General features: G+C 44.0%; 1 protein-coding gene across 1 annotated transcript in view; it reads right to left on the bottom strand.

The window, feature by feature from the left end:
* Positions 1-21,843, bottom strand: part of CDC42BPB (CDC42 binding protein kinase beta) — a 900,025-nt gene that overhangs the window by 752,038 nt on the left and 126,144 nt on the right. The window contains exon 2 of the mRNA XM_086937841.1: positions 1,877-1,968. Coding sequence (XP_086793967.1) covers positions 1,877-1,968 — 92 coding nt within the window. The remainder of the gene's footprint in view (positions 1-1,876; positions 1,969-21,843) is intronic.

Raw genomic sequence — 21,843 nt, forward strand, 5'->3', positions numbered from 1 at the left:
GAGGATGATTTAAGGCTATGGAAGGAGCTATTTAACAATTTAATGGCAGAGGGGACCAAATAAGTACGCAAAGCACAAATGCGGGGGGAAACGCTGGGGGCTCTGAAGGGGGGGGGGGGGAGGGCGGGGGAGTAAATTGACCTGAATGTCCAGTCCTTGCCTTAGAAAAAGGGAGCGGGGTAACGGAGGGTCCTTGAATCATTATCACTGTATTTCTTGTATGTGTACTGCCCTTGCTCGCTGCTGTGTGCACAATCATGGTTATGTTGTTAAAAACTTTAAATAATGTGTATTAAAAAAACGCCTGCTCCCCACCTGAATTGGTTTTTCAGCTCTGCAGATCGATCTTTTTTCCTGCCTACATCTGCTACTGTGTGAAATCCCACAATAAGGTATAGGCAAGAAATCGACCTTATGGGGCAATACAAAGGTAAATTGTCCACATACTCCATTAAATATTGCCTCTACATTCCCCTCATCCCATGCTGATCGGTCTTTCAGTCCTGCTTTTTAACCTTTGGTATGCAAAACCTAGAATGCGCACATTGATATATAAAAATGGACAACTATCTTCCATTTAGCTGCAAGACACTTCTCATCAGTAAACATATTATTTAACAGATTTTGCTATCCACCTTCAAACACTCTTGTTAGTTTATAACAGTTAGTTGCGCATAACATGTTCTGACACGTTCTTAATCCAACTCCTACTATAAATGCTCGGTACCAACCTGTAATTATATGCATCTTCTAACTATTCAAAGTATATCAGAGGTGTGGCACAAAACTAAACATCTGAGCTAATGAGCACAAATTAAGGGAAAAGGTGATTCCAACAATGAGCTCACAGGAATGGACTATGCAGCCAGCTCACTATATTACCAGGTTTTGCACCAGAATGTTAAAGCAATACAGAGTCTGTCATTTCAAAAGGGAATCTTGTTAAATATTCAGTGTTGTTCAATGGTCCATCAGCTACGTTCAGTGGGCTCCAGTATAACAACTGAGAAAAGTGCAAACCCAAACTACTCATCATTGTTAAGCACAGCAAAGTATAAGATTTTTAAAATATCCAAACAAAAAAAACACCTATTGGTACTCAAAATACATATAGGATGCACACTTCATTTGTTCGATACCATTCTCATCACCATAGAATAGTCAAGCTATGCCACCTGGGAGGTCTTTTTAGTACAGTTATGAGGGTACCTTGGGGGACGAAACTTGTTTATAATAGAAACCAAGTTATGGCTTCTCAGTGATATGACTGGTAGAAGCGTATAGGTTCAAAAACAGATTAATCTTCCCTTTCTTGTATTGTTATGTGGAGTATGTCTCCATATTTTATGTATATGAAATTTTAGTGTGTTATGTATACAATTTATATACAATTAAAATTATATATATTTTCTAGACATTTGGTATTCACTTTAGCTTTCTTTTAATTTAAGGTTTGATGCATGTGGAATGTAAGAAAAGAGTACCTATGTAGTACAGGTGACCACAAACAAAATGATGGGAGGTGTATTAGATTATAGAACTTAAAAAGGCTGTCGTGATAATGCGTCTTCACGGCTGTGGAAGTGAAAGCCTGCAGGTTCTTTCTGTAATATAGAGTCTTTTTGTGGTTGTGTGGTTGTGCAACAGCTCTGACACAGGTGTCTAGTGCTTTAAAATGTTCAGGCTGAAGGTCCGGAAATGTCCTCTCTTGTACGATTTAAAAAAAATGTTTAAGTGGACAGATTCCCCTCAAAACATTTGTTCCAAAATATCAGTACAAGATGGCATTTGAGACACAGTTTAGACTATAGTTTGTAACACGCAACAATGTTCGTTTACAAAAGGGCTGTGAATGACTGGCGAAAGAACATCTTACCTCTCCAAATGCTCCACGACCGATAACTTTAATGATTTCAAAATCCTCTCGATGAAGTTGCATTTCTTTCACCACATTTGTAAATGGTTTGGCTGCAAAAGTAATAAAGCACTTCCATTAGCTTAATTACAGAATCAAGCAAATAATTAACTATATTCTTATAGAGGACTACAAAGAACAATTCTACAAATGTATTCGTCCTCATGCACTACCTGTTATGAGTTAACAAGGATTCCACATTAATTGCTCTTTAGTTACCATTTTTATATAGTAACATAATCTTTTCTATAACAGAGGTTTAAATAGTTTCCTTCACGCCATAACTCATTCTGTACATTGAGCTGTAAATATATGAACCTTCATTTAGCATTCTTAAAAATAATAAAAAATAGCATATACGATTCAACGTTTTAAGACCAAATAAATATATTTCATGGGATGGAAGCAGAATTCAGATAACGATGTAAGGCAATCAATTAAATAGCAAAAAATAGAATTCTGAAGGAAACCTAATAAAATAGCTAGTGTAGGTGGAAATGTAAGCATCTCCTACGAGTAGCCAATTAAAACAAGTAATGAAGTACGAGTGTAGATAGGAACGTTGACCTACTGAAACTCAGATTCAAAGGGCTAAATTGAATATTAAATAAGCTCAGTGGTAGCTGGTGGACTTTCAGACTGGTGCAAACAAACTACTTACCACAAAACTGCACCAGGCTAAAAAGCGAAGTCCACCTACTGCTCTCCGCCTTTCTTTTCCTCGAGAAGCCAGTGATTGTTAAAGCCCAGTAGTACACTCTACAGCCCAAATGTAATTTAAATGATATTTATCTCCCTAACATTTAACCTGCCACATTCCTCCCACATTCTGTCCATAAGAAGTACCTTTCTCATATAATAGGACAGAGAATTTATTCGGAAGACAAACCAGAAATGGTATGATGAATAGGTCTCGTCTTTGGGACCTACTGGCTTTACCACTGTCTTTTGGCAATGCTATCCAGCACCTGAGAAAAGCAAATGCTTTTCGTCAAAATGTTATGAAGCATTGGCAACAAAAAAAAATGCATTATGATGCTAATGCTGCTGGCAGTCACGTAATTCCGCTGTTGCATACATTTTATGACTTTTTATATGCATGTGACAAAAACACACGTGTCAAATAGCATGACCGGCGGCACCATTTGCTTTGCTATTTTATTTACAAATTCAAGATGGCAGATCCCACTTTGACCGTAAATAAAAATAGAAAATTGAAAAATAACGTCAATAGGTGTGAGGGTTCAGTGGATAAGTAGGTGGGAGAAGAAGGGAAAAGTTGTTCAAGAGGCAAAGGGCAACATTGGGGTGTGGGGAGTAGCACACCAGAGTGCGAGGAGGAGTAGCACCCGAGAGGAGTAGCGGCACACGAGAAGGCAAGCAGTACACAAGAGTGAGGGCAACACACAGGAGCGTAGGGGAGGTATTTGGGGGACGGGACATGTGAGGGCGTGAGATGGAAAACTCATCAACTCTCATGGAACGCTTAACCAACAAGCATTTACAATGCAACGGTTTCGCCTTCGGAAAAGTTTGAGCTATTGGCATTGTAAATGACAAACTTTTTATTTATGTGTTGGTTTTGAAAACAGATAAATAAATGGCATTCTCATTTACAATGCCAATAGCTTACTCTGTCGCAAATGCAAGACGTATTGCATTTGCACACACACACCCACACAAGAGCCCCCCACACACACACACACACAAGAGCCCCCCACACACACCACACAAGAGCCCCCCTTGGTCTTGGTTGGAATCAGACCCTGGCCTTGGGAGTGACTTGATGCTTCATCTTATAGAGATGTGAACCCTGACCTTGGGGCCTGAGTCCTGGCTCTGTGAAGGAGCTGCTGCTTCACCTTGATAAGGATTTGTGCCCTGTTATTAATCAATATTCCAGACAATACATTTTAATTAAAGACAAGTATCGCATACATTAATACAAAATGCAGTGTACCCAAAATTACGTAAAAGGGAAATAAATGCAAAGATTGAACAATAATTGGAGAACAAAAGGACTACATAACAAAAGATTTATAATAATGCTGTTTGTATTACAAGTTCGATACAAAAGGGGATGATGGACAGAGCGTTTGAGCAAATCAAACACTCACCCCCCAGTCAAATGATCTGGGTTTAATCCATCACCGTTCTTTAGCTCACTCCGCCACCCCAGTTCAGACATGGCTATATGCAAATCAGTCTGACCCTGTGCCTCATGGAAACAGTCCAGCCCGAACTGCCAAGCCATGTCTTCCCTGGACTAGAAACAAGCATCCTGGGACCAGTTTCTGGCATTCCAGCCGTCCTCAACCAGGCTAGCTTGAATCCAGTGGCAAAGTGAGCAAGGGACTCACATCTGCGCATACCCTGCCAATTTAGGGCGAACAAAGCATTACAAAAGGGGATGTATTACAAGTTCAGTATGTTTTATATGTCAAACATATATACAAGGTGTATAAAGTATCATTTATATATTACAAATAGAGCAAGTATGGAAGGTCTATATCAAAGAGGCTAATGTAAGTTTATACAATTTACAAAAGCTGCAGTGGGGGCATCAGCTATCAGGCACAATGATTTTATAGTCTTAATCCTCAGTATGGTTGACAGCGTTTCGACTGAATCAAAATTCTGGGGTCATCATCAGGATAAAGATGAAGACTGAGCACAGGAATGAAAACGTAGATATAATGATTCGTCCAGCAGCGCAATTGTACTTGGTATTCTTCATGTGGGATTGTAGTGTAAAGTTCCATACAGTAGTTCAGAACATATATTGGCAGTACATTGTGGTTCAGCAGCCCCTGGGAGTTATTTTCTGAAGTGCTGTCAGTGCTGCCAAAGATGATGAAGCTTGAGACCAATCAAAGTCCACGTTTCCCACTCAAGAATTCCAAGTGGCCCTACAATTCCTGAACTACAACACAGAACTCCCTGTTCCACTCCACAGGTCTCCCTTTATCCACTACCTCCTCATTTTTGGCTGACTTTCTCTCCCTTGCCCCTTCCTACCTTCGCATAGGCCTCTTTCCTTCTACATAGTTCTCTTTTGTTCTCTTTTCTTTCGCTTGCCCCCTTTCTTTCCTTCTCTTGCTTCTTTCCTCGTCTCTCCCTTTACCTCACTCCCTCTGTCTCCTTCTCTTTCACTCGCTCCCTCCCTTCCCCGCTCCCTCCCTCTCTCTCTGCCTGGCTCCAACACCCTCCGTCTATCGGTAGTGGCGTGTGGCGCAACTCCCTTCTTCCCTTTCTAGTGTTCTGAAGACTTTTCTTCTCTCCCGCAACCAAACGTGGCTCTGAAGCCGCGTTTTGTGTAGGGGGAAACAGGCGCTTGGTTTCCCGTCCTGTCGAATGTTTGTATCCCCAACAGCTGTTAACGAAACCAGAGATAAAGAGACCCGCGTCCCTTCTTGGCTTTCAGTGTTTCTCCATCTGCCCCCGCTTCCGCCCCCCCTTCCCAGCCTACTGTGCTTTGTTCTGCTATAACACCACACCTTTCACACTGCAGGCTTAATTAAAGTGTGCCTGCAGTTTATTTAAAAACAACTAATTACCCCGTGCTACACTGCGAGTCTCCATTAACTCCTCCGAGCTAAACCACGTACGCGGCAATTACAGGCGAAAGATTACAGAGGCCGGCCTGCCACAGAACCGGCGCCATTATTAGATTACTTTTGTGGCTGCAGCTAGAGGGAGCTGGGGGAGAGCCGGGGACAGGGGAGGGAAGGGAAGAGAGGTGGGAATGCGGAAGGAGAGAGGGGAAGAGAGCCCGGGAAAGGGAAAGGAAAGGAAGAGAAGAGAGTAAGGAAACGGAAGGAGAGCCGGGAAAAGGGAAGGAAGAGAAGAGAGGTGGGAGTACGGAATGAGAGAGGGCAAGAGAACTGGGGAAGCAAGAGAAGAGAGTTGGGAAACGGAAGGCGAGCGAGCGCACAGCCCCCCAGCGCTTCCTCTCTTCAGCCGGTGTCAATACCGGGCCGCTGACGTTGAGGGTTCCCCCGGAGTCAGCCACTCACAGCGCGGCTCCCGGGGCAGATCCTGATGACGCGGCGAGGCTCCAACCAACGGCGGCGCAGCTCACGGGGACAGGCCCACTGCAGCGGCCAATCAGAGCGCGCCTCTGCCGACGAGCCTCCGAAAAGCCACCAATGCGGTCGCAGCCCCTTCGTGCCTCGGCCAAGGTGCCGAGCAGCTGCCGGTTGACCCCCGGGCGGGACGGGATACCACTATTTGTGAGGACACGGGGGGGGGGGCGGGAGAGGACGAGGGGGGCGGGCGGGAGAGGACGAGGGGGGCGGGAAAGGACACGGACGTCGGGAGGGAGGCGGGAAACGTGGGGACGGCGGGAGGAGGGACACAAGGCAGGACAGCAGCAAGCACGGCCCGGCCGGACCAGACTCGGGGGCGTTCCCGGCGTCGCGTGACGTCGCCAAAGCCAAAGAATCTCGGGAACGCCCCCGTGTCTGGTCCGGCATTGATGGACAGGCCCCTCGTCCAATGGCTAGGCTCCATTTATGGAGCTAGCCAATGGGACGGGGGGGCGTGTTCCATAGTGCTTACTGTACTCAATAGATTTCTCTGGAGGAGGAGCCTAACGGCTCCGCCCCCCAGCGAAACCTAAAAAGGAAGCAAGGTTCCCTAAAAGTGAGCAGTGGAAAGATACAAGTTAGTCAATCAAAGGGAGTGTATAGACACCGTAGTCCATCCCACCAGATCAGGAAATGTCCTACCAAAATATGTGTAGCTTTAGTTGTGGACTCCTGTCCATAACAACAAAAGAAAACAAATTACTCATTTATACCAAAGAACACTGTACGGCCACCTTCTCATTCAGGTGTATATCAGCGGTTCCGCCTTCTTCGATATAGTTCAAAGTATTATGTTTCTTTTTTATAGAAATCCAAGAAACTGGCTTTACACACCAAATCGCTGCAATGAACTCGAAAACTTACCAAAAGTGTGGAATTTTCATGAAATATACACCCATGCATGATGGGACAAGATGCTTCCGAAATCTCCTAGTCCTGTGTAGTAAGGTGACGAATTATGGCAGTGTTCTCATCATATCAGACCTCTTATAGTAGTCTCTCTAATTATGCCAACACTCGTATTATGTCAAGGCTTGTATTTTAGTAAGGGTCGGATTTTTCCATCTTTCTGAAAATCTACGTACAGTGACCGAAAGTAGGTGGGGTATTCATCAACTCTTCACCAATATCTTACTCACACTGAAAAAGGTTGAATATTTACTGCTAACCAAGGTAAGTAAAACTTTTTTTTTTAGGATGGAGAGGAAAAGTGGGTTTGGGGAAAAGTGAATTTGCAATCGATCTTTAGATTTTCGCATCAGCAAATATATGCATGCATTTGTTTGCTTATGCGAACATGAAATTCGAAACGTTTGCTAGAGCAGTTTCTGGGTCTGCTAACTCTTGTGAATTCCTGAAAATCATAACGCTGCACAACACATACCTGTGGGCACGCTTTTGTGACTTTTCCTGTTACCCATAACGGTTTTACATCACATCAAAATAATAATTTTTTTTATTTTAAATTAAAGCATGCATCAAATGATTCTCAAAAGATGGCATCTTAATGGATTTGATGTCGGTAGCTTCTCTAGCAAAGATCAGAAATAATGCTGGCCTCACTATTCTTAAACAGTTTCAAGCATTGGTTAAGCAAGAGCTGACATTCCTCATATTCAATGCAAAATAAGAGTCAAATTTGTGATTAATTAAAAAAAAGTGAAATATTTCTTTGCCACACATCTCTACTGCGTTTAAGACCTCAATGTATTGTGGTTTCTAGTTTATTGCACCTTTCGAAGATTATTCTGTTAATAAGAATGCTGCAAAACCTGCGCAGAAATTGCCTAATTTCCAGCCACTGGATCCAGGCAACCCTGCAATCTTGACTGAAGCTGCCAATCATAGTGCTCAGAAATAGGACACAATTGATTGCATTTTTCAGAGTACGTCTATCAAAAATAAAAATGGACGCATGAACATAAGCTAACTATTACAGCACTTTAATAAAGGATGCCAAGCAACGTAATTGAAATGTCACGGACTTCAGCGGACCATCCCATCGCAAACAAGTAGAATCAGAAGTTTGTAGGCTTTGTATTTTGGCTGTTAAATCATAGGATCATCTGTCAAATTACCTTCAGTCTTCCTACCTTTGCAGGTCTATCTAGCAGAGTAGAGTTGTTATGGCCATAGTCCGCCATCTACATGGATAAACAGAGGAACTGAAAAGGAAGTGTAAACAAGTTCCATATACAGGCCTGGGAAAACGCCTGGGAGATAACTAGCTATGCATAGGTCTCTAGAAAATGGTTCAGTGATACTTGGGGATTTGTGGAGGTGGACAACCACTGGAGGTAGTCAGACATCAGGGAATCTACATTCTCCTGCTGTACTTTGATCGAGGTCATCCACTCTCACTTGGGAGAATCAGTTTTGGACCTCCAAACCCACAAGAAAAGAACACGTAGTTATCAAGGACTTGGCTGCATTGAGTATATAGTGTCAGATGTCACCCACATAATTATCCTGAGATAAATTATGGTCTGTCATGAATGCACACTTTCATAATGTAAGGTAACAAATGTGCACAACAGGAAACCAGCAACCTGGTTTGCAGATTAACCAATTGACTTTGAAACTACTCATGGAAGTTCAGGTTTATTTAAAACTTACACTAAAGTCTTTAAAACAATAATAAATACATATTTGGACCTAAATTACACCTGGAAGACTGTACTCTGTTGCCGGACAGCCAATAATACATCTATTTTAGAAAGTAAAATATCACTATTATTTTAAAACTGTAAAACACTTCCCTGTAAGCACTTCCATAGCAACATGAACTCTGTTGATGCAAATCATATAGCATGACTAATTTTTAATGTCAAAACCGTAAACAGTGTTTGTGACACCTTCACATAGACATCTGAAAAATAAGGTCTGGACCACAGCCGACGTTGCACTGCTCCGTCAAGATCTCAGTAATGTGGCTCGGCAGGTTACTGAGACAGAAGGGAGAGTATCGACTTTGGAGGATGATGTGGTGGACCTCAAGGCGAAGATGACTAACCTGCTATCTGCTTCCCCTACGTTGGAGAACAATGCGGAAAATCACTCTGGCCACAACAACCTATGCTTCTTGGGGTTCATAGAGGTAGCTGAAACCTCAAACCCAGAAACATTCAGAGACTTGGCTCAGGTCCAAGATCATGGGAGGCACTCTATTTCCTTGATTTGTGTTCGAGCAGGCACACAGGGCCAAGGCCGCCCCAGGTCCCATATTCGCTCGGATACTGAACTTTCGTGATCGCTATATTATTCTGCAAGCAACGCGGACCAAGGGAACCCTTGCATCATGATTTTCCCTGATTACACCGAAGCGGTCCAGAAACAACGCAAATTATTTGTTCAAACTGAGAGAAATGCCCCATCGATATATTTTGATCTTCCCTCGAAACTGCATTTTTTACACAACTCCCAGGCTTCGCCTTTAATACTCCTGAGGAAGCATGGCAGGGGGCAGCGGAGAGGCGTGTGCTTCACTGTCAGGTTCCCCCCGGCCTCAATACTGTAACTGGGTCGCAGCCAGTGGGCAGTAGCCAACTGAAACTTGCGGAGGTGCTAAAGATCCCAGAGGGGGTGCAGGCAGCATAAATGCTCTCCAGGCTCTACTAACACAGACTAAACTCGCCTCCTGGATGCTGATGTCCCTTCGCAACACCTACTGGCCCAAACAGGCGCAACACCTCATCTGGGGAGATTGTCGAGGGTGATGTTCTCCTGGGTACAGGGCACACTGGCACACAAAAGACGTCATCTGTTCTACTGAGGGGTGGTGGCACACAGATGCAGTGAGATTAAGAGGAGGTCCACCTCTAATGCCATGTAATGCATCTTACTGAAATGGTATTTTTTAGGGACGACAGATACTTTTGGGGTGCAAGTGTGGGTGGGAGGATGGTACAGTTTATGGTTTATTCTTGTAGCAGTAGGTTAAGATATGTTGTCTCTTAATGCATCCCAATCTGCATACTCTGCGCCACTGTTAATCCGCAATGTAAAAAGGATTCATAAAGAATCTTGCTGGGGCAAATTATTGGAATCCATTGAAAATAAGAACCTACGGCAATTCTGGAAGTTAATACAGTCAGCCAGGGAACCCTTGATTGCACCAATGACCTGTGTAGTAGAGGAAGATGTATGGGCTGAGTATATTCAGAAATTGTATGCCCCGGGGAGGTTGTCGGATAATTTGGTACCAAAGCAGTGGAGAGATCTAGTAGGGGATCTCAAACATGATTGCTCAGTAATAAACATCCTTAGGATAATTAGGACTTTAAATTTAACTAGAGCAGCAGGCCCGGATGATATGCCGGCCCTGGAGTTCTGGACTTTTTGGTTCCGTCCAGAGGTGTCAGGGTACAACACCCAAAGACCCCGGAGTTCCAACCTGCCTTGGTGCACAAATGAACAGAAACACGGGCTTCTCGATGGTGGCGTCAAAGACCAAAGGTTTATTACTGCAGGGACACAGAAGTCACAGATACTACACACGGGCAGTAATCAGGAGCCTGTTCGATTTGTACAAAGTGGGTTGCTCCTTATATACGAAATTTTAAGCTGGGGGCGAATTCTTTACATGTAATACATTCCCAAAACCTTTGTGTCTAAAACAATAAATATTTGGTGTTACACAGGAACCGTCGATAATATCTGAGGCCAAACATTGCGAAGAGAGGGGTTCCCACTAGTTTGTCACAATTCCCTGTCAATATTGCATTCAGGACCCGGACCGCCTCATCGTAAAGTTCGTTACCTCCCCCTAATAAAGATTCAGAAAGAAAGAAACAGAGCCAGGTGTGGAAGATAGAAAAGTGGGATAAGGGATGTTTGTGGGTTGTAAATGGGCAAGGCTACCGGCTTCGGCCGCCTAATCATGATCAGGTACAATGGACACGAAGACCAGTTTGGCAGGACTGGCCTCGGGCAGAGGAGGTAGCCTTTGTCGAGTCATGCAGCTACAGCGTGATCTGGTTTAAGGTGCACGTGTCATGAAAGAGGTGAATCTCCGGCTAAGGTTACGTGTCCTTAATCAAAGTGGAGTGATCAGAGGCTATTGCATATGTGAGGGCAAGAATCACAAAATGGCGGCCATGATCTAAGATGGATGCCGTGGGTAGATCAGAAATATGTCAATAGAAGGAGTGCTCTTGCTCGTAGCGTAGCGAAAACACCAGGATATACTAAATGGATCATTTGCGGTTCGCTGATACATGGAACCTCAGACCCTCCTTTTGCCCTTACATAGGCAATTACTCAGTCTATGTCAGAATCTAGTTCTATGCTCATCAGGTCAGTGACATGCTGTTGTATCATCATCCTTTCTCGTGTCTTTTCTCCAAACGCAGGTGGTTTTCTGAGACAAGTTGCAGCACAAAGACTACACAGAGCAGGACCACACTGGATAATCAGACAACATGAGAATAGGAATACTAAGATGACACCAATGACCATCAGAACCTTCCATCCCCACGCTGATATCAGAGTCCAAAACCACTCCATGAAGGACCAGTTTCCCTTGTCTACATGTATGGAATCTGAAATCTTGTGCAACTTAGAGATCGCCTCATAGACTGTTGGAGCATTATTAGGAATAAAGACACAGCAGCTCGATTGGATCATTCTGCATACCCCACCTCGATCTGCAAGTATAACGTCTAGAACCATACGGTTCTGCAACGTCATGAGCCTATCCGCCTGAAGCTCAGCTGTCAGATTGCTAAGGGCACCAGCAGTTTCGGTAATAGTAGATTCAACTACCCGTGTTAGCTGACGTATGTTTCTACTATTGGCCATAGGTCCCCAGAACGGAAGGAAGCCTTTGAAGAAGTCTCCAGCTTCCTGACCAGCGGTATCTTCCTTGCTGAAGACACCTCTCGCTATTCTGGTTCTGTGGTAATCAGATGAAGCAGTGTATGTCGGAGGCAACAATCGAGCAATGTAACATGATCCTGAAAAGTCGGCAGGCAACCATGTATAAGCTCTGTCTCGACAAATGAAGTAGGTACCCCTAGCAGTAAGAAAGGCAGGGGAAGAGTTAGCCGGAAACACATAAGTCTCTACGCACTCACTCCTCCCTAGCTGAGCTCTCGGATTTCTCCCATTACCTTGCAAACAGACCTGACCTCGGTGAGGTACGACCCAGATTGGAGTTGAGCTTTTACGCTTGCTTTCTCCTAAACTAAGGCGATACTCTGAAGTATTCCAACTTAAATATACTCGCAATTCGTCTCTAGGGTAAGATGGAGTATTATTGACGTCCTTGACCATGTCAATAATTCCCTGGACTAAGGCTTTGTTGGCAGAGTTATATTTAGTGGAACGCGGTGGACGTGGAGGATAGGTTTCAAGGGCATAAGCAAAGATGGTTTGGAAGGCCTGAAATGATCCATTATAGCTGTAAGGCAAAACCAGATATGGAATACCTTTATCCATAGTGTGAGGTATCAAGCCACACACCCAGCAGTCTGTAGTGTTAACTACCAGTTGGTGTTGGTGCAAGAGCTGTACAAAAGTGTTGTTGGTGAATTCTGAGCGTCGGGCTTGCTCATGTTCTGGAAACGAGTGAAAAGAGTGTATAGAAGAAACAGTAGAAATAGCAGGATCAAGGGGAGGTACTGTAGAAACTGGCACAAAAATCAAATTTATGCTAAAGACGATTCCACCCACCAATGTTGCTAAAACAATCAAGAATGTAATGGCACATTGCATCAGAAAGCATTTGCTATGAAGAATTCTATTAAGTCTGTTTCTGCGAACATAAATCATATTTTCTCGTTGCAGCGCAGGAAGCTCCATCTTCTACAATCCGCTCGCGACCACTGATGATGTGTACGTAGATGAAAATGCCTCTATCAGCCCTGGGAGTTCCCAGAACCAACAGAAAGATCGACCTTGTGTCAGACCCCTGCAAATTCAAACTAGGCACACAGCCACGACCCTACGGCTACCCAGACGGCAAGGCAATTTTAAAAACAAATAAACAATAGCAAACTTCCTGGCTGAAGGCAAAAGTTCAATATATCAAAATCACAATATGCAGTTGCCTGCTTTATTTGTCCATTTTATGGCTTCTTAGGTTGTATCTCTGCTTCGCTGGTACTGTCTGATCGGAAAATAGTGTATCACTAGCAGCTGTTGCAGAGTTTAAGTTCGCAGATAACAAAGTTTCTTCTGATGCTGGAGACAAATGTTCAATGTTCAAAGGAGTCTTTTCAGGAGGAGAGTCAGGTTTTGAAGTGTCAGTAATCAATTCGGCATCGCTGAAAGAGATGAACTTCGGTGTGATTTCAGATTCGGAGGCACCAATTCCCTTTTTCACCCAGTCGTCGTAAGGGAGCGGCAAAGGAACACGCTTTACATGAGAAGCGTGAATCCAGTGTTTGCGGCCAGCTACACGAACTGCTGTCCTCGTTGCCAGTAAGATCTGAAAAGGCCCCACAAATCTTGGCTGAAGGTTCTTCGTCCTCGCGAAGTTCTTGATTACAATGAAGTCACCCGGTTTCAGCTGGTGCCCTGGACTCTCCGGAGGTTTTGGCAAAGCATCGAAAACCTGTTGATGAATAAGACTCAATTTAGCAGTCAAGTCGTAAAGATAGTCTATCAACATAGGATATTCAATGGAGCAAAATTGTTTAGGCCTCGGCACACCCCAGATATTTGCCGGGCGGCCAAACACAATCTCATATGGACTAAGCCCTATTCTAGAATGTACTGTTGCTCTCGTTGATAACAAGGCCAAAGGAAGTGCGTCTGGCCAGGCTAAACCTGTGGATGCTTGTATTTTGGCTATTTTCAGCTTGAGGGTGCCATTATAACCCTCGACTAAACCAGCAAACTGGGGATGGTTTGCACTGTGAAATTTCTGTTTCAATCCTAGGCCGGCACACACACTCTGCATAACTTTCCCTATAAACTCACTTCCGTTATCTGACCATACAATCCGTGGCATTCCATACCTAGGGAAAAATTCCTTGAGAAGAATTTTGGCAGTAGATAGGGCAGTGTTGTCCTTTAGTGGGTATGCTTCTATCCACCTGGAAAAAGCACAGACTACCACTAGGACGTACTTCAAATTGTTGCAGCGTTCCATGTGAATGAAGTCTAACTGAATCACTTCAAAGGGACAGGAAGGAGGAGCGAAATGACCAGCTGGAGTTGGAGTTCCCTTGCCAGGATTATGCATCAAGCACACCATACAATTTTTCACCACTCTCTCTGCACACTTACTGATTCCCTCATTCTTCCAGACCGGAGCTAACATCTTACATATCCCTTTAGAACTTATATGCGCTACTCCATGCGCCATCGTCACTACTGCAAGCACATACGCATCGGGCAACATCCAACGCTGCTGTTCTGTCAAATCAATCCAACATCCATTCGAGTCTAACTTGCCCGTACTTTCTCTCCATACACGTTTCTCTTCCTCAGTCGCTTCTTTCTGAATCTCTTTCACACTTTCCATAGTATCCTCACACATTCCAGACTCAGCAATCCATCTTGCAGACGTAGCAACATACATTCTGCTCATCGTGTCTCTAGCTGTCTGTTTAGCGATTTCGTCAGCAAAAGCATTCCCACGACCAACATCATCCGTGATTGCTTTATGAGCACTGCACTTCACAATCGCAACTTCAGTCGGCAAGGTTAGAGATTCCAACAAGTCGTTAACTAGCTGACCATGCTGGATCTTAGTCCCATGGGACGTAATGAACCCTCTTTCTCTCCACAACCGGCCAAAACTATGGGCCACGCCAAATGCGTACTGACTGTCTGTAAACACATTCACTCTCTTTCCCTCAGCTAAAACACACGCTCTCGTTAGAGCTATTAATTCTGCAGCTTGGGCAGAATTCTGACTTACTCTTGCAGTCTCCACAATCGTCTTCAAAGTCGTTACTGCGTAAGCAGCAGTCACATCACCATTTTCCAATTTAAAACATGACCCGTCCACATACAGCGTACCATCCGGATCTGATAACGGAGTATCTTTCAAGTCGATACGTCCTTTTGTCTCTTCCTCCGTTTTGAAATAGCAGTCATGTGGCTCGGAATCACTCGACTCTTGATCAGTCGGCAACAATGTTGCTGGATTCAATACATTGCATCTTTTGATCTGAATATGACTCGCTAGTAATGTCAGCTCGTAACCAGATAATCTCGCACTAGTAAGGTGTTGAGTCTTCGTTCGGTTCATGAGTGTATCCACTGCATGAGGAACCATGACCACTAGCATGTTATTCATCACCAAACCAGCAGATTGTCGAATGGAAGCTGCAGCTGCCGCTGTAGCTCTCAAACAACTAGGCAACGCTCTAGCTACCGGATCTAATGTTGATGAAAAATACGCACAAGGGCGTTGTTTATCACCAAACTTCTGTGTCAGAACACTCAACGCGCAACCTTCTCTTTCGTGAACGTAGAGCGTGAATGGCTTACTGTAATCAGGTGTACCCAATACAGGAGCTGAACACAATGCTTTTCGTAATTCAGTAAAACTCTCTTGACATTCATCAGACCATGGCACCGGACTCGGAACATTTTTCCCAGTCAAAGCTACCAATGGTTTCGCCAAAAGAGAAAAATTTGGAATCCACTGCCTACAGTAAGAGGTAATACCTAGAAAGGCACGTACTTCTCTCTGTGTGCGTGGAACACTCATCTGCGTAATTGCTTTTATTCTTTCTGGGGTCAACTTCCTTCCCTCCTTTGACAAGAGATGACCTAGGTAGGTCACTTCTTGGCAGCAGTATTGCATCTTGGAAGGAGACACTTTGTGATTCAAATTAGACAAATGATGCAATAGGGAAATTGTAGCTGCTTTGCAAGTTTCCTTGTCATCGGCAGCCACTAGAAGATCGTCTACGTACTGTACTAGGGCAGAACCTGGAGGAAGGACAAAAGAATCTAACTGGCTTTTTAATGCTTGACTATAAATGGATGGACTTTCACAATAGCCTTGTGGAGCGCGTTTAAATCTGAAACTGCGACCTCCTAGACAGAAGCCGAAAATATCCCTACTTTCTTCGGCTATCGGAATGCTGAAAAAGGCATTCTTTAAGTCAATAACTGAGAACCATGTGGCTGTGGCAGGAATCAATGTTAACAAGGCAGTAATGTCTGGCACTACAGGAAACTGCGGGACTACAATCTTATTAACTTCTCTAAGGTCTATGACAAACCTATATACTGGAGGTTTTGTAGGATCAGTTCGCTTCAGAATCGGTAAGACAGGACTGTTCCAGACATTTCCTCTAGTTTCTTCAACCACACCTTTCTTAATCAAATCTTGCACAATCAATAAAAGTGCACGCTCACCTTCACTCGATATTTTATATTGGGGAATTCTTGGAAATTTCACATTCGCTTTCAAAGTTACCACATACGGTGGAATTTCTAGGAGACCTACATCGTTAGGACCAGTCGCCCAAAGAGAATCAGGGAGTGAATGTAGCTCCGGCGGGAGTGCATCCATTGACAAGTACATCGGAGAGGTGATATTTTTACCCAACGTAAGTTGTACTCCTTCCGGAGAACAGTACAATGTCGCATATAGTCGTTTTAACAAATCTAAACCAAGCAGATTTTCATTACAACCTGTCGTCAAAATCAGGGGTGCTTTCAATTGGCACGGTCCAACAGAAATAGACAAAGGACCAGATATCGGGTTGTAAACAGGGGCGCCTGAAAAACCTACGGAAACATTTGTTGAGCCGGACAAAGGTGCGCCAGGGAGTTTCGCATGAATGATAGAACTTTTTGCGGCACCAGTATCCAACAGAAACTGTTCGACTACACCTGATGTTGCTACTGCGACATAAGGCCCACTCTGATCCACTGGAACTGATACTACTCCCTCTCTCTGTCCATGGCTGTCTTAGTACCCATTTTGCTGAAAACCCTCATCTACTTCATTATAGTCCTCAACAAGATACTGTTGAGATCTATTTTGCTGAGCAGATTGTCCATTTCGTTGATCAAAGTGATTGGAGGGACGATCATTCGTTTGTGGAGGCATAGCACCTCGTCCTCGACCTCTAGAATTCTGCACAAAACCATCACGACCTCTCTGAACTGCTGCTGCATTATTTTGCGCTAAGATCGGACATTAATTTTTATAGTGACCCTCTTTCTTGCAGTACGCACACTGATTCCACTGATATTGTGGTCTTGATGAACCATAATCTGTCCTTTGGTACGAACCTTGCTGCGTATTAGTCTGATTCGTGCGAGGCGGATACGCCTGCTGCAAAAGAACTTTAGTTTTTAAATCTTTCGTTTTCTTCTCTGATTTCTCCTTTTCCTCTTTATCTCTATTTTCGTAGTACTGTGCAGTCGCAAGTATTTGCGCTGTCGTAGATACAGCCCACGCACTTTCTGAATCCTTTAATTTATTGCATAATTCAGGTAACAAATTATGCACAAATTTATCGACAAACAGTCTTTGCCCTCCTTCTGTACTCATGTCCTGACCACTATGATCCACAAAAGTCTCTTCAAACCTCGTGAAGAAGTCGGAGACACTTTCGTCTTTCTTCTGCCTGCATGCTGACAGCTTGTCCCAATTTACACGTAATGCGGGCATCAGAGTCTTCATTAGATCAATTATTCTACCTGGCAGATTAGCAATTAAAGGTTCGGGTTTTGCACCACCTATTTGTTGACCATCTGCTGCAGTGATAGCTGCCCAATCACCACCTAAGGCAGCTTGATGATCCTCTCTACGAATTTTAGCCCACACTGGTTGCGGAACTACGTTACCAAACAACATATCGATGTCGGCTAGGTTCATTATACAAGCCTCAACTGTCTGTGTTAATTCCTTGTAATATCCGGCTGGATTCTTAAGTGGATCTGGCAAGGCCTGTTTCACCGCTAACACTTCAGCTCGCTTCCATGGAATGTGTATCCACACTCGTTGGAACTGTGCTGGAGCAGCTGCAATTCCTGCATTATCATCACGTTGTATTGCTTCGCGCCAGATTGGAGGAACCTCCCTCATAGGATATTGGCGACTTGGCTTCACTTTACCTTTTTCTAAATCTCTCGGCGAACGAAGAGATGGATCACTCCTAAAACTTAAAATAAGTTCCATCACTTCCTTTATATTCTCACCCACTATCATTCCAGCAGCGAACTCTTTTTGAACCCTAATTAAATCTTCCAAATCTGATTCGACATCATCTTCTTCTATCTCCTCACGTAACAACGAGCACATCTCATCAAAGACGTACCGTTGCGTTGGTTCCCCCCACTGCATAAATGTGTCGAGCACATTTCTCGTACTATATCTTCTACCCTTCGAAATCCATCTGAGAGCCGTGGAATCTAAAATTCCTCGTTCCTCAGTACTTGGAAGCTGACTCCGTCTCTGAACAGAATCAGGAGTAGGAGTCTTGATTAAAGTTTTATATAAAGGAGACAGCATATTAGTAACAGAATCAGTGATTCTTCGACGAACAGAAAGCGGAGTTAGCACACTCGCAGACATAGAGAATGCAGTAGAGGTAGGAATAGATGACGAAACAGTAGGAGTATCGAGGAAAATAGTTTCTGGAGCAGTAGGTACAGAAGTAGGTATGGAAGCTGGCAGTGCAGGAAGAGAAGGAGCTGTAGGAACATTCACATTCATCACAGGAGGTACGGGAACTTGATTCTGGGGGACAGGAGCAGGAACACCAGGTTGTCCAGCAACCGGCAATTGACCATTCGGGACAGGCGGAGCCGTAGCACCTTGTGCATACGGTGGAGGTGACCTTAACAGATAAGATAGCAGAGGATCGTTTTCGGGATCCTCCAGTATCTTAGCCATTTTCGATGGCAAGGCAGGATAGCACTTGTCAATCGCTAAGTTATGCTCTCTAATTGCTACATCTATGGCCTTCTCACACTCGTTAGCCTGCAACTGTTTAGCCGCTTGCTCTAGAGTTAACTCTTCTTGTTCTTTCTGTTCTTTCTTCAACCTTTTCATTTCTCTCTGTTTGGATTCTTTTCGCCAGTAACGGAAAGAATCAAACATTGCCGGCCGGGCTTTCTTCTTAAACAATTTCGCTTCTAAGTTGTCAAGAATCTCTGGTTCAAAACTACCATGCAGTGGCCAACTAAGGACACCATCCTTCTTACAATAACGGACCCACACCTCATTATAAGATATAGGACCCACGCCATGTTTACAATATAAATCATATAGGGGAGTCCCAATCGGAGGAACCAGACAAGAGTCCTCCAATCGTGAGTCACTGTTGCAACTAAAACAAGACAACATTTTCCGACTTACCATTTTCAGTCCGGAACACAAAACAAACAAACACGGAACAAATATGTGCACTTGAACCAAGAACTTAGGCCTACCAAAACGAACTGATGTATCGATACCCAAACTAAACCAAATAGATTATCGTAACTAGAACAACCAGTGATAATCTGACAAAACCAAACCAAACCAAGAACCGATCAAGGATTTTTAACAATCCTCACAAAGTAACCAGCTAGCTATCACTAAATACTTAACTGAGTCACTGAAGACGTCACCAAGGAGAAACCCGTCACGTTTCGCCGTACTAAGGACTGCACCTCTTCGGGTCCAAGACAGGGCGACGGTCAAGGCAACGGCCCACTGCAGCCGTCCTGAACGGGAAACCCTCGTGGAAGAGAACTTCGGGCCACTTTTGCGATATGCCGGGATCGATGAAGTGGGGCGCCTCCCTCAGGAATCTTCACACGAAGCTTCTCGAACTCTTCAGGCTTTTGGACCGGTACCGAATGACGTCGCCCCACGTTGGGCGCCAATTGGAGTTCTGGACTTTTTGGTTCCGTCCAGAGGTGTCAGGGTACAACACCCAAAGACCCCGGAGTTCCAACCTGCCTTGGTGCACAAATGAACAGAAACACGGGCTTCTCGATGGTGGCGTCAAAGACCAAAGGTTTATTACTGCAGGGACACAGAAGTCACAGATACTACACACGGGCAGTAATCAGGAGCCTGTTCGATTTGTACAAAGTGGGTTGCTCCTTATATACGAAATTTTAAGCTGGGGGCGAATTCTTTACATGTAATACATTCCCAAAACCTTTGTGTCTAAAACAATAAATATTTGGTGTTACACAGGAACCGTCGATAATATCTGAGGCCAAACATTGCGAAGAGAGGGGTTCCCACTAGTTTGTCACAATTCCCTGTCAATATTGCATTCAGGACCCGGACCGCCTCATCGTAAAGTTCGTTACCTCCCCCTAATAAAGATTCAGAAAGAAAGAAACAGAGCCAGGTGTGGAAGATAGAAAAGTGGGATAAGGGATGTTTGTGGGTTGTAAATGGGCAAGGCTACCGGCTTCGGCCGCCTAATCATGATCAGGTACAATGGACACGAAGACCAGTTTGGCAGGACTGGCCTCGGGCAGAGGAGGTAGCCTTTGTCGAGTCATGCAGCTACAGCGTGATCTGGTTTAAGGTGCACATGTCATGAAAGAGGTGAATCTCCGGCTAAGGTTACGTGTCCTTAATCAAAGTGGAGTGATCAGAGACTATTGCATATGTGAGGGCAAGAATCACAAAATGGCGGCCATGATCTAAGATGGATGCCGTGGGTAGATCAGAAATATGTCAATAGAAGGAGTGCTCTTGCTCGTAGCGTAGCGAAAACACCAGGATATACTAAATGGATCATTTGCGGTTCGCTGATACATGGAACCTCAGCCCTGATATTAAATTCAAACCAGCCTTGGTGGGCGGAATTCTTCTCAAAAATGTTTACTTTAATACTAGAGCAAGGGCTAATACCTGCAAACTGGAAGGGTGCAATAATAAGGCCTCTGCATAAAAAAAGGAGATGTACATGCCCCTAAAAACTACAGGCTAATTAACCTATTAGATATAGGAGAAAAGATTTTTGCTAAGATGATACTCGGTAAGTTAAAAGAGTGGGTGGATCTTCAGTCAATCGTACCAGTGGAACAGGGTGGGTTTAAAGAAGGCCACTCTACGATTGTTCATTGTTTTGCCCTGTGGGCCTTAGCTAGGAAATCGATTGAACAAAATGGCAAATTATGCTGCTGTTTCGTCGATTTCCGAGCTGCCTTTGACTCAGTAGATAGAAGCAGCCTTTGGGAAGTGCTAGAAAATGATGCATTGCCGGAGGGCATATTAAATATTCTAAAAGAATTACATAGTGGCAACTGGGCCCAGGTCATTAGAGATTCAAAGGGCTCATTAACGCAGAAAATCCCTGTAAAGAATGGCTTGAGACAAGGGTGCGTTTTGGCACCCTTGCTCTTTTCAATCTTCCTATCAGACCTTCCCGTGGTTTTGGAAGTTGAAAAGAGTGCGAGCCCGCGCATGAATAATAATAAAGTTGCATGCCTTTTATATGCTGATGATCTAGTGATCGTGGACCAAACTGAAATGGGCCTCCAAAGGAAATTAAATGCTTTTAAAATATATTGTGACAAAAAGTTTCTATCGGTGAATATGGAGAAAACAAAGATCCTATGTTTCGGGAAGAGGGTAAAAAATTTTAAATGGTTTTTAGGTTTAGACAAATTAGAGGTAGTAAATGAATACAAATATCTAGGCCTGTGGTTTGACAGTGCATTAAAGTGGAATACCCATGTGGCGGCACAAACTTCTAAGGCGTCCTCATCGGTCTGTGGATTGAAAAAATTTAATAAGGACTATGGTGACATGTCTCACAGACCGTTACTAAAGGCATTTGAAGCTATGATACCCCCACAAGTTCTCTACGGCGCTGAAGTGCTCTATCTGAGTGGTAAAAGAGGTTGGGACCGAGAGGAAGGGAAGATAATTAAAATGCTGTTGTCCCTACCTAATGGATCCAT

Source organism: Lissotriton vulgaris, chromosome 9 (genome assembly GCF_964263255.1).
Source record: "Lissotriton vulgaris chromosome 9, aLisVul1.2, whole genome shotgun sequence".
NCBI lineage: Eukaryota > Metazoa > Chordata > Amphibia > Caudata > Salamandridae > Lissotriton > Lissotriton vulgaris.